We start from the raw sequence: 13522 nt of genomic DNA, 5'->3' as shown, positions 1-13522 counted from the left end.
GGACAGGTGCCCGCGGCCCACGCCGCGCCGTCCCCGCCCGCAGGAGGGGGCCGCGCCGCCCACACTGAGCCCTCCGGGGCGCGGACGCTCGGGGGTGCAGTTGGGAAGTGGCGCCTGAAGTTAGCCCCTTGCCCCCCAAGCCCCTGCCCCTTCTCACTTCAGACTGTGAACTTGTTATGGGCAGGGAGGGGGCACCCCAGATCCCCCCAAAACCTGCCTGCTCTAAATGGGTGCCGCCATCCGCCGCATCAACACAAAACATACGAGACTTTGATGGGAAACCACCCTGTTACAAACCTTTTTCATTTCTGAATCGTATTTTAGCAGCTGGGTAGTGTAGACAGAGGCCCGCGAGGGGCCTGTGGAGACGCTGGACCAGATCCGCCAAGCGCAGCCTTGGTGTGGCTGAGGGAGCCGGAGGGCACGACCCTGGGCCGGCCTTCTCTGCATGGCGACGCCACTCGCTCTTGCCCAGGAGTGTGGCCCCTGCCCGAGAGTCACACGGTGGAATATACACCCTCATGAGGAGGTCCCGGGGCATGGGGCAGTCCCGTGAGATGTGGCAGAGGGTCAGGGGGAGGCAGCGCCTGGAGTGGAAATCTCCCACCTCTGCAGGGGGAGCGCAGCCCGTCGCGGCCAGGACGTCTAGCACAGCCTTCCCCTTGCTCTCAGACCAAAGCACCCGTTCGGGACTCTAGTTTTCATTGCTTCATGAGTGTCAGAGAAAAGCCGTGAGAGCAGAAATTGTCTCATTCACGATGGTGCCCTGTGCTTTCTCCGGCCTCGGTAACTTCGGTAACTGGACAGGTGAGGCAAATTACCTAACCGGAAATGAAACATGGAGGTCTCCTTCCTAGGGTTGTGGAGAGCAGGTGCCAGCAAACCTCTGAGTACCTGCCATAGCTGTGGGTCTCACTGGGAAGGTGGTGGGAGGTGGGGATGTGCAGCCAGGTGCTGTGGAAAGCCTGAGTGCAGGACTGTTCAGGAATCAACTGTGCCACCAGATCAGAGGCAGGGATAGGGCAAAGAATGAAGCATGAAAAAAGCATGTGGGAGCTCATGTACAATGTTTTTAGAAAATTAACTTGGGAGTAACTTCCACCTAATTCCACTGGGTGGCACCGCAGGGCTGCCAGGCAGCTTGGTGAGGCAACCTAGAAACCTGGCTGCACTCATCACAGCCCTTCAATATCTGCCGTTTAGCACCCCTCCTCACTTGAACCCTATTATTTTCTGCTGTCTCCCTTGTAATGACAAAATGCACCACACCTATGCCTGCTTTCTGAGGCCTTGGTTAAAATGGTCACTTGACCGTTCAAGCTGAGCCTGTTGACCCCACAGAGGGCAGGCCAGGCTGCTGATTTCAGGCGCCACACGCTCCAGGGCTCACAGGACTTGGAATTCCTGCTAAAGAAATCTAGTGGCAAGAACAGAACACTGTCCTCTTGCAGGTGGCTTGTTTATGACATACTGCTTTGGGGGTGCTAGCTTGAGATCCTGTCACCAGCCCAAGAAAAGTATTAAACAATTTACAAAGCAGTACAAGCTCCACCTAGCAGAATGGCCATCAGACTCTTCAGAGCCATCTCCAGGGCAGCCAGGCTGCTCCCGCCCAGTCCCTTCAGCAACCGCGCCTCACCTCAGCTTATCAGGGCTGCTCTCTCAGGACAGCTGGCTGTGCGCACCGCTCAGACACAACTGTGCATGGAAATGGACGGATAAGGGTGTCCACAAGGGACCTCGCCATCGACAACACTCTCCACGTAAGGAGAATTTCAAGGGGTTCCGAAACAAAAGCTAGGGCACACTCACGTACAGGGATGTGACTCGAATGTGTGTGCACAGTGATGAGACCCAGACTCTGAACTCCAGAGGAAGAGCTGTAGTTCCCCTCCCTCGGGCTCTGGAGCAGGAATTAACGCAAGCACCCAAGGAAGTAAAGAGACTAAATAGACTTATTTTTTATTCCATCTGTTCAGGAAGCAAGTCGGACGAGCATTCCGCCAGGCACCAGGCCCCTCCAGGCGTGGTGCTATCCACTCCAGCTCCTGTCCCCGCCTGCTTACGTTTCTTCCTCTGAAAGACAACGTTAGAGAAAGGAGTCATTTCATGTGGCGCAGTGCCCACCTTCCTGCCTGAACCTCTGGTAGCCTCTTTAGGATTTTCAGCGCCTCAATCTGTGACAGGCATTTCCTTCAGTCACCAGCTGGCTACGCAGGAGACGCAGGGTAGGCCCCTATAGCTATGTGGGAGCGGATCGCGGCTCCTTTGGACAACTGGTTAACACCTGGGACTCGCTCTGCCTTTCTCTAGATGCCTCTCCCTCACCCTAGCCTCTGGGCCATTCCCCCCCAACCCCCCCCCCAAGCGCCTTCATACGGTCTAGAGCCCAGGGAAGCAGTTCCTGGGGCCACCGTTGAGTCTCGGAATCCCCCTGTGAACCCAGCGCCCGCAGCTCACTGCAGACCCAGAGAGGCCGGGACAGACCTTCCTCCTCCTCCTCCTCTTCCTCCTCCTCCTCGTCGTCCTCATCGGAGCTGAAGGTGCCGTCGGGCAGGCTGTAGACACGGATGACCTGCTTGTTGGGGTCCTTGAGGATGAGGTACTTGCCCTCCTCCAGCTTCATGCAGATGTCGATGACGCAGCGCAGGATGCCCCAGGCATTCTCCACGCTCAGGTTGATCTGGCTGGCAAACTCGTTGGGCTTGAACTGCTGGGTGCCCAGGATGACGTGGCGCGAGGAGTCTTTCACGTGGTACCGTGACACGTAACTAGTGGGGGGGGGTGAGGGGGTTTTAGGTGGGAGTCAGGTGCCAGTGAACTAGTGATGCCCGGCTCTGAAGCGCCTCCCGAGGGGCGGGGGAAAGGCCAGCCCCGCCCCACCCCGGCAGCCCCCTCTGCTCAGATGGCAGCTCCAGCAGGACCCTCACCCGAGCTTGAGGTACTCGGATCCCGCCAGCAGGGCGCAGCAGGTCCACCGGGCCAGCTTGTAGCTGTTGTTCTTCAGCTCGGTGGCAATCACGGCCCCTCGCTGAGAATCCAGCTTCTGACGCCAGTCAACGCCGTTACAGTGCTGCCGGAGAAGGCCTGGTTAGGGAGTGAGCCGGCTCCGAGTGCCCGCTTCTCTGTGGAGAAGCAACCCCCCAGCAGGCTGGACTGGGCAGCAAACCAATTCCTCCCCTCAGAAGAGCTCATCTGACAGGGACAAGCAGCGAGTTAAAATGCAGCCACCTCTGGTGGACGGCAGAGGCTCCCCACACGTCGCGGCTAAGGTTGGGTTTCTCAAAGGAGGTGCAACGGGTAACCTTGTGAGAACATGGGCAGGAGCTGCGGGTGGGGGCCCCTGAGGGCGAGGAAGCAAGAGTCTGTAGCCAGGCCCCAAGCACCTGTGTGTTCTGACCTGTCCATTTCCCTCAAAGCTTTAAACTCCCTTGTAGCACCTGTGAGCCTGCTGCGAAATCTTAAGAGCCTTTCCACACACCTGTGCTGTGTGAGGTGCAGGGTTTTGGATATTGGCAGAGATAAGCTGAATGGGGGAGGGGGGAGGAGGAAGTTAGGGGGTTCTGTTAGGGGACAAATGCAAAATAGAGAGCATACAGAATAGGGTCCTAAACCAGGGCGTAGAATCCAGAAGGGAGGGAGAAGACCCCACACCTGACAGCAAACAGAAGGGCAAAGGAGGAGTCGAGGTGTTGAGGCCAGTTGAGAGAGTGGGAGGACCCGTGGGCCACAAGCTGAGGGGGACAGAGCAGGACATTAGAAGGGCAAGGTCACTTTTAGCAGGAAAACAATGGAAGGCGAGTTAAGAGTAGATCTGCGGGTCCTTTTTCAGAATTCAAGGTTGAAGTTTGAGGCAGGAGGCGCTCTAAGATGACCCCAGTTCATCACCCTTGCGGCATCTCCGACCCTCGAGTGGGGGTGAGGCTGTGACGACGAGCAAGCGTCACTCCCATGATGCTGCTGTGTTAGGACAAAGGGGGTTTGACCCAACAAACCACGAGCCAAAGGGTGCTTTAAGCCTCTACCAAAGGACGTGTCAAGGCTCTATGTGTCTAGTGGACTGGTTATGGCACAAAAGAGAGTTTGAAGCTCTACAGAGTAAGGGCGAGGGCAGTGCATGCAGCTGGTGGAAGAACGCGTCTGGCAGGAGGGCTGCCAACTCGGGTGCCGGCACGCTACGCCAGGTGCCAGCGGCTCACAGGAAAGAAAGGGACACGGCATGGAAGGCCGTTCTGACTCGCACAGATCATCTTTCTCAACGAGGAAAAACTACCTAGGAGACCAGAAAAGATCTCGGAAGCCCGACAAGCGACGGCCGTGACACCACGGCCGCAGGACACGCTGAGGGGCGCCTCACCCTGGAGTCCCACTCGTTGAGGGTCTTGATGTTGATGAAGGACACCTCCCCGTTGGCTCCGGTCATGACACCATCGTGCTCACAGCGGACAATGAGGTCGATGTCGTCTCCGAGCTTCCACCTGCGGTAACTGCAACGGAGGAGAAACCGCGGTCGCCGGAGAACCTGGATTTTCCCCACGGGGCCGGGCCTGCGCACCCGGGCGGAGGGCGACATACCGGTATGCAACGGAAGCGATTTCGTTCTTATCCATGTCATCCTCCACAAACGGGTTTGGGTTGGGGAAGTTGTATCTTTCTTTCCCCTGCACAAATGACGGGGGTCACGGTCAGCACCAACTTGTGAACAAGCTCGTCAGCCAGACCTGCACCTCTCCTCAGTCAGTCATGGCCGGGTCCCGGAGGGGAGACTCATGGGGGCTGCACACCACTCCCCCTCCCAGTGCAGGCGCCCAAGAGTCACAGCAGACCTGGTGACCTGCTTGCAGGAGCTGGCCGCGCCCACCCAGCCCATTTCCCCAGTGGGCCCGCCTGCTCCCCTCTCCATGGCTCACACCGCCAGTGGCCTCAATATGGACCAAGGGTTTAATGGCTCTCCTCTGCCATTCTAATGAAGCTTCCTCAGGGCAGGGACCTTGTTTTGTTCATGGCTATGTCCCTAGCATAGAAACAGGATTTCTGTCAAATTGAAGGGATTTCCCCAACATGTCTACGTGAGACAAGTATTCCCAGTACATACCCCCACACCGCATCGCTATTAACTCCTGGGTCTGGGGTCAAAGTCAGGGAGTCGGCCTAAAGCCCTAGGTCTCCTGACGGGGGCTGGGGGGCCCTCCTGGCTTCCTTAGCCCCACAGCCCTGTAGCTGATGCTCAAGCGAATGCCCATGTGCAGGGCCCCCCACTCACCATTCTCAAGCACTGCTGGGAGAAGTTGTGGTTGATGTAGGTGGCTTCCATGGCCAGGTTGCGGGGGGAGTTGAAAGAATTACCTTCATCCTGAGGGGGCTCGTTGGCCGTCTCACTGACTGTCAGGAGGTCTGCAAGAGACAAGCAGGGTCATCCACCCATAGAGCACAGCACACCAATGTGTGCAGTAACCCAAACAACACAGGCCCTTAAAGATCTGCCATCCGCCAACATGGGCCTCCCAAGCACAGGACACGCTGGGTGCGCCTTGGCCAGTTCTGCAGCATCTGACGTTAAATCCAGTCACACTTTGGGCCTCCCTGGTGGTGCAAGGGGTTAAGCACCGCACTATGAAGCAACCTGCAGCCACTGCAGCACAAGTTCGATCCCCGGTTGGCCAGGGAGCAATCCACATGGCGCAGCAGACCTCTCCTGTCTCACGCTGCTCCCCTCACCAGTGTATTTCGGTCAGTCTGCCTGTTCTGTTCACCACTGTCTCTGGTGAATCCCATCACCCCTCCTGCATCTCTGGCCTGCACCCCAGCTCTTGTACGCATAAATAAATAAATTAAAAAAAAAAAAAATCCAGTCACACTCTGAGAAAGCTACTGCCTTTCACCCTTTTTGGATTCCTTAAGAAAATGCCTGGTTTTGTTAGCTTTGTAACAAAGAGAAGGCCTCCCTCAGACCGCTCACCGAAGTCAGAGTTGTCTCTCTTGTCAAAGAAGAGCTTGGAGCCGACTCTCTGGACAACGATGTCCCAGGAATACACCGAGCGCGTGCAGCTCATCAGCGTGGCCAGAATGGCATCGGTGGCAAATACGTTCCCTTGAGTTTTTGCCAGCTGCAAAGAGGATAAGAAATGTGAATCTGATGCGTCTCACTGCCCATTACTCGGAGGGGACCGGACTCCTGTGAGGAGCTTTCCCATCCACCCTGCATGCCAGTCGTCTGAGCGAGGCTGCAGCCTGTCAGCTGGGTCACGGCCTGACCCAGATGCCCAGACTGCAGCCCAATGTGACATTCCCGGAGAGCACCTGACAGGGCACGTGGTAGGTCCTCTGCCCCATTTTACGGATCAGAAAACAGTCTCCAGGAGACAAAGCCAGGAAGTGTGGTTGACACTGTTTATGGAGTAGGGAGCAAAATGCCTTAATTTCCCTCTAATCTTAAAGCCAATTCTGAAGAACTGTATCTAAAGGAGTCTGTAAGGCCCGAAAGAGCCATATACACCACACATCCTGTTCCTTCAGAGTGCCCAGCTTGCAAGGTGAGTGGTGTGCGGGGTGCCCACCTTCCGGATGACGGGGTCATCTGTGGTGGTGACGGTGTGGAAGATGCGCTTGATACTCCGCAGAGGCTTCTCGCTCCTCGTGGTGATGCGGTCGAAGGCCTTGTCGTAGTACTCTAGGGCGCCGCAGCACTCGCTGACGGGAGAGCAGGCAAGATGTGCAAAGGAAAAGGGAAGCAGCTCTTTACCCTTTCAAGCCATGGAGTCAAGTCTTACCCAGAAGTCTAACACGAGAGGAACAGAAACAGCACCTCCGAGGGGAACAGCAGAGAAGGACCTGGGTGCTTCCACCAGGGTGGACCCAGTGAGAACCCAGCAGATTCCGCTCAACCTCCCCATTTTAAAGCCAGGGAGACCAAGTCTAGGACAGGGGTATGAGCAATTACCAGGCACTCTGTTGGGCTCACTTCTGGCCTCCGGGAAGTTATTTCCATCTATACCCTCCCCCTCCCCAAGTAAAGAGCTCTTTGAACTATTAGGAGAAACTCAGCTTTTCCTGAAGAATTGCCCTCTTTCTCTTTCTGCCAAGAGAGCTATCTCACTTAATTTCTCTTGCTTAGGATTCCAGGAAGCTCAAAGAAATGTGCAGTTTACTGTCAGCAAATTTCTTTCTGCTTTCTTCCCTTTCTCTTTCTGCCAAAAGAGCTATATAACAATCTTATTTCCCTATTGCTTATGATACCAGGAAGTTGAAAGAAATCCAATATTTAATGTCAAAAACTTTCTGCTTTTCTCCCTTGGGCCTGATTCTCTTACAAACAGTTGATAGGCTTAAGCAACATCTTGTAAGTGGCCTCAACTCCTCCTCAGACACCGGGGCTTAAGAAAGCATTCACACCAGCGGGTCTACATGGCAGGGGCAGGTGGAAGGCAGTTCAGAAGGCCACTCACATGTCCTGTGGCTCTGATACTTCCAAGTAGCGCATCTTCATTAACTGAGGAAAATCCATTTCCTCTTTCACCTCCCAGTCACTACGAACTTCGACTGAAGAGTCTCGGGGTTTCTGCAGTGGAAAACCATGGGAGAGAAACATTCAGACCAGTGCTAAGTGAGCAAGAAGCAGGTCAAGGGGATAAGGGCTTTCAGTCCACAAATGTATCCAGAACACTGGCTTATGAAACTGGCTGTTTTATAAGGTGAGCCCCTGACTATCAGGCTCTTACAATCTAAAAGAGCACTGTCTATAAAAGGATTGAAGCAGTCAAGAGCTCAGATACAGGAACAGTAACTCTTTTCTATCTTACAAAGAAGTAAGTTTCTCTGAATATTAGATCTATGTCTTTAGGTCTACGCCATGGCAAGCGTCATATCCAGCAAAATGCAACTTCTACAACTGTGATCTCTTGTTCCATGTGTCTTCTGTCCTCACACTGTCCATATAAGCACTTGTACAGAAATGTTCACAATAGCATTATTCACAATACCAAGAAAGTAGAAATGACAAGTCTCCACCAATAGGTGAAAAACGTGGCCTATCCGTACATCGGACTTGGCAATGCAAAGGGACGAAGTACCAACAGGTCGCAACGAAGATGACCCCTGAAGAGCTTAAGGTGACTGAGGGAGGGTCACAAAGAGCACGTTTCAAGATTCCGTTTATGGGACATTCAGACTAGGCAAACCCAGAGACAGACATGGTCAGTGATAGCCTAGGGCTGGGAGGTGAGGAAAATGGCTGGGTCTGACTGTAGTGATGCTGGGACAGCCCGTAACTGCACTGAAACCATCCAACTGTATCTTCTACCTGGGTGAGTTCCATAGCATGTGAATTACAGCTCAGCAAATCTTTTATAACCAAACCACCAACTGAACAAGTCCCTAGACAGGGTTCTGGTATGATGGACACACTACCTGTGATTTTTGGTCCCATTTCTGCCTCACTCCAAATTGTTTCTGGAATTTTTTCTGCAGTCGTATGCGTTCTCTGGAAAGAGAGGAAAACTGCTTTAAATTGGGCTTTCTTCAAGAGGCAGCAGCTGTCCTACTCTTCAGTTAACCCTCAACACCACTGACTTCTCTGGGTATGAACAATGGGAGCTTGGTAAAAAGGAACTGATCAAAAGGGTACACTCTAGAAATGCTAGCAGGGCATACTGCCCTCCAATACTGACCAGGTCCATTCTACTTTGCACACAGCTCCCGGGGGTCCCAGTCTGGGCAAGGCTGCTGTAGCACACAACTTTAGGGGGCTCCCAGAACCCATATGAATGGGGCCCCAAAGTTCCTTCCATCTGCCTTTGTTTCCTTTCGGCGTCTATGTCCCACCTATGCTGTCTACCAAGAACTGGTTCTGGGGGAATAATGCCGGGGCTAAAACCTGCTTAGTTTTTGTTTTTGCAATGGTGGGACAGTCAGGCTCCGGTTTTGGCCTGATGATTTCAGCCCAGGGTCAGCCCTGGACAACTCACTTGGACAAGAATCTCATTCACAAGACGGGACTCTCACCTCTCTTTCTGCTTGGCGCTCTTAGGCAGGGTCTGCAGGTTGAACTGCAACATGTTCCGTCGATCTTTGTCTCTGCGAAGGTTCCTCTGGGGATTAGGAAAAAACATCCTTGTTAAAACCTGGACGGTCTGGCTTACCATTGGCAGCGCTTGACAGGAGGTCTTTCAAGTTTAGGAAGCAGAATCCAAGTTGCACATCTTATTGTACATAATAAGCTGTCGGGGGGTGGGGTTAGTGCAGTGGGTACTTGGAATTAATTTAGATTTATATTCACACAACACATTTTTTTATTGACAGTTATTAAGAGTTGCTGAGTTTGCCTCTTTATGTAACAAAATGCAGCCCAACTAGACCATCTACTTAATAAAGTCTGCACACAGCAATTAAGTGAATTAATGGGCATAAAGTCACCTTTTAATGCAGCACAAACATCCACTCTTAGCAGAGTTGTACATATTCCAGCTGTAAGTCGAAAGAAATCTAAACTAGTCAGATGTATCCCTCGGCCTAGTATGGGTTTACTTTTAGGACAGTCTGTCACTGAATAGCTACCTAGGAGTCATGAGAAGACCTCGAAGGACGTGCTCTGCCTTGGTGTGCACAGGCAGCATTTCAGGAGCAGTCAGCCTGCTCTTGACCTACCTGTGCAAATCGCATCCGATTCCGCTGGTAGGCAGTCTTCTGCGTGCGTGCTGTGTCCACCAGCTGGAAGCTAGTTTCATCCTCCTCGTGGAAATAAGCGTACTGACTGCCACCACCAAACTGAGAGGAGTACTTATCTGGAGGCAAAGGGGACAGTGTGTGACAACACTACTGACAGACCTTGTCAATACTGTCTTGTCTAAAGCCTTGCTATGTCTGGGACCCCCAGCATTAGCTGGGAGCACCTCAGATGTGCCAAGAGATTTACCGCAGACACCCTGAATCAGAATCAGCATTGTCACAAGACTCAAATGCACATTCAAGTTTGAAAAACTTGGGTCTAAGAACTTTTCTAAGTTAATGTAAGTGTTTGAGGAATGCAAGATAAGTCCATTTCACTCTCTACCTTCTTCTGTCACATAAAGGACGTGCGTCATGCAAGCACACAACCACCCCAGGCTCAGGAGACTCAGCCAAAGCAGTACTGAGAGGGAAATACACAGCAACACAGGCCCATGTCAAGAAATAAGAGCTCAAATAAACAAATTTTTCTATCAACTTGAGGAATTAGAAAAAGAACAAACAAATCCAAAAGCCAGTAGAACAGAAATATGAAAAATCAAAGCAGAAATAAATGAAACAGAACTTAAAAAGATAGCATAAAGGTCAAGAAAACCAAAAGCCGGTTCTTTGAAAAAATAAAATAGACCAGCCTCTAGAAAGGCTCGCCAACAAAATACGGAGAAATCTCAAATAAATAGAATTCAGGGGATAACTAGAGACTCTATGAACCTCTATCTGCTCACAAGTTCAATAGCCAGGAAGAGCTGGACAAACTGTTGGAATGATACAATCGTGAGACGGAACAGAGAAGAGAGAGAAACCCTAAACAAGCCAATCACAAGGAAGGCAATGGAAAGAGTAATCACAAGTCTCCCAAAAAACAAGACTCCAGGACAAGATGGCGTCACAAGTGAATTCTACCAAACCTTCAAAGATGAACTATCTCAACCTGCCAGAGCCCACTCACTACATCAGCATCGTAAAAGCAAGGGCTTCACGCTTGTGCCCATTATTTGCTGTCCAGGTTCAGCAAATGCCAAGCAATGAACACAATGAGAATGTGTTCAACACGTTTACAAAAGAGTTCATGGCTCCCTCCAAGTTGGGGGAAAATCCCCAAATAATAATACCTTGCTCAAACTCTTGCAAAAAATTGAAAAAGGAAGACTTCCAAATACATTTTATGAGCTCAACATTACTCTAATTCCCAAACCAAAGACAACACATTGAAAGAAAATTACAGACCAATCTCCCTAATGAACACAGATGCAAAATCCTTACTAAAGTCCCAGCAAACCAAATCCAACAATGCATTACAAGGATCACAGAGATTCACCAAGGGGATTCATGCCATTTGTGGTGACAGGGATGGAGCTGGAAAGGATAATGCTAAGTGAAATCAGTCAGAAGGAGATGATAAATAGTGGATGGTGTCACAAACATGTGGAATATAAAGTAACTAAGTTTAACAGTCAGCTGATGACAAGCTGAAAACTAACCCCTGACAGTGGACTACAGAACCGCGGCGCCGAGGAGGCAGGGCTGGGGTAAGGACAAAGAGGCCTATGGTGGTGAAATACGGGTAAGGTGGTGGTGGGCGCACTTGGGGGCAATACCTGATGGGGGCACCTCAATATCACCTCAGTTAAAAATTAATGTTAGTTTAAAAAACAACCAAACAAAAATAAATAGTGAGTTATGATTTACTCTCACAGGAGGCAAATACGGCCTTCACACAGCAGACGTGGCTAATGGACTATGACATACTTTCTTGCTGACCCCAGTAGCGCCGTAAAAGCAGGGGCTTCACGCTTGTGGCCCATTATTTGCTGTCCAGGTTCAGCAAATGCCAAGCAATGAACACAATGAGAATGTGTTCAACAGATTTACAAAAGAGTTCATGGCTCCCTCCAAGTTAGGGGAAAATCCACAAATAATAATACGAACCACTTTAACCAACAGTTTAGGGCTAAATAAAAAAAAAAGTGGTCTTTGTCCACAGGTCAGAACAGACCCCTAGAAACTAAGAATTACCACTAGCACTTCTTCTCATACCAGAATACCTTCAGATGGAGACTATTAAAAAAAGTAACTCCCCTCCCCCCAAGGCCCTGATCCAGGCAGCTGGCAGAAAACTTACTTGTGTACCTCTTATCCTGGTATGTGGCACCTGTCCAGTCCGCTACCTAGTAAGCAACAGGGGAAGACAGAGCACAGGTCAGTTGGGCGAGGTTCTGCTGACCCAGAAACCCCCAAAGAGGAGAGGGCGCGGGAGAGCACTGGAGGGGCCGGCTCACAGTGCCGTGTGTGTGCCCAGCCCTCCCGACTGACTACTGGCAGCAACCAGAGGTCATCACCTTTCTCAGCTGGCGTCCCTCTAAGAAACGCAGGGGTTACACTTTTGAGAGTAAAATTGGAACGAACTTGTAGAAAGGAGCAGCCACTGGTTAAAAGACTCCGACTCCTGCTGGCAGGCAAGTACCTTTCCGAGCCGGTCTCCTTTGCTGAACGGCTGATAAGGCATATCCCGAAACTGCTCAGGGACTGCGCAGGGGCCCCAGCCTGTGGGGTTGTCCTGGATCACCGGAGTCATGAACTTGGCCATCTTCTAGCACCTTGAAAATACAAACGAGTAAGTAGCTGCACTAAGAAAACACCCAAAGCAGAGAAAAACCTTCCATCTGAGGGAAGCTAAGATAGAAGTAATAAAATTCAAAAAGCAACAAAGTTGGGCTCCTCACTTCATGTTTTAATTTTTTTTTGTGTGAATATTTACAATTCAGAGGACTTAAAACTGATTTAGCACATTTACTTTTTCTCAGTAAGGTCTTTGCAGACACTACACCTTACACACCAAGAGGTGTCCTATCTTAATTGACAGCGTTTCTTTCTCATTACATAAAATATCGGTGCTTCTTCAATTCAATTGTGTCTCACCAATTTGATGAAATGCTGTAACTTTTTTCAAGTGTAATGGCCACCTTCTGGCTCTCAGGCAAATTCCAAGGCAAGGAAGTTAAGAACCCTCTTAACGTCCCTAAGTCCTAGTCCCTTCATCTGTAAAATAAGCAGGATCCTACTTTTTCCCACAACACTGGATTGTTGCGAAAGCCTTACTAGATAAAACACATGGAAATGCTTTCATTGTAAAATGCCAGTTACCACTGAGACTCGCAGAAATACATTGAGCACATAGATCCCGGGTGGCGGGGAAGAGCCCTTAAATATATCCTGAAGCTCTGCTTTTATTTCAGTTCTTCTAATTTTCTTTTGTCGATGCAAATCCTTATGCAGAACAAGTGGACAAAGAAGAAAGCAAAAGGCTTGCCAGACTGAGGTCACCAGGAACACAGGTCCCAACAGCAGCCGTACACTTGGGTGTTCATAAATATGAGCAAGGCTGTGTTTAGTGCTTACCATCAGTCATTAAATCCCTCTGACAACCCTGAGGTTGGGGGAGCATTATCCCCAACTTCCATACACTGCCAAAGTCGCAACGCTAGTTGATGAAAAACCCAGACAGCTTGGCTCAAGTTTATACTATGTTATCGCGCCCATCAAGGGAGTAAAACCCAGGGGCTCTGGAGATGTTTACCAGACAGTTCCTATTAAAAAAAAAATCTATGCATTTATCATCTTTTGCAACCTTTTGAAAATGCTGAATGAGTTGAGGAAAATTCATTACACAAATATTTCCCGAGGCTGGAGAGCAATCAGAGAGCATAAGACACTGACTTTAGTAAAACTTGTCACTGTCTTGTCACGGGGGGACGCAAGCGCCCTAGAGGTGACAGGAGGGTGATCTGAACTGTGCAGC

The 13522-nt window shown here is 50.7% G+C and overlaps 1 protein-coding gene across 1 annotated transcript; it reads right to left on the bottom strand.

Annotated features, from left to right (window-relative positions):
* Positions 1-1988: 1988 nt before the first annotated feature.
* Positions 1989-12310, bottom strand: EIF3D (eukaryotic translation initiation factor 3 subunit D; the record flags this gene model as incomplete). The annotated part of the gene is made up of 14 exons (XM_084255697.1): positions 1989-2076; positions 2488-2771; positions 2931-3073; positions 4358-4487; positions 4576-4661; positions 5264-5394; positions 5960-6107; positions 6558-6690; positions 7446-7558; positions 8407-8479; positions 9001-9086; positions 9643-9779; positions 11846-11891; positions 12188-12310. The coding sequence occupies 14 exons, from the start codon at positions 12308-12310 to the stop codon at positions 2063-2065; spliced, it is 1647 nt and encodes a 548-aa protein (XP_084111823.1). The 3' UTR covers positions 1989-2062.
* Between the last annotated feature and the right edge of the window lie 1212 nt (positions 12311-13522).

This window comes from Talpa europaea, assembly GCF_964194135.1.
Source record: "Talpa europaea genome assembly, chromosome: 15".
NCBI classification, from domain to species: Eukaryota; Metazoa; Chordata; class Mammalia; order Eulipotyphla; family Talpidae; genus Talpa; species Talpa europaea.
The sequence above is the reverse complement of the archived record's forward strand: the minus strand, read 5'-3'. Positions and strand labels throughout refer to the sequence as shown.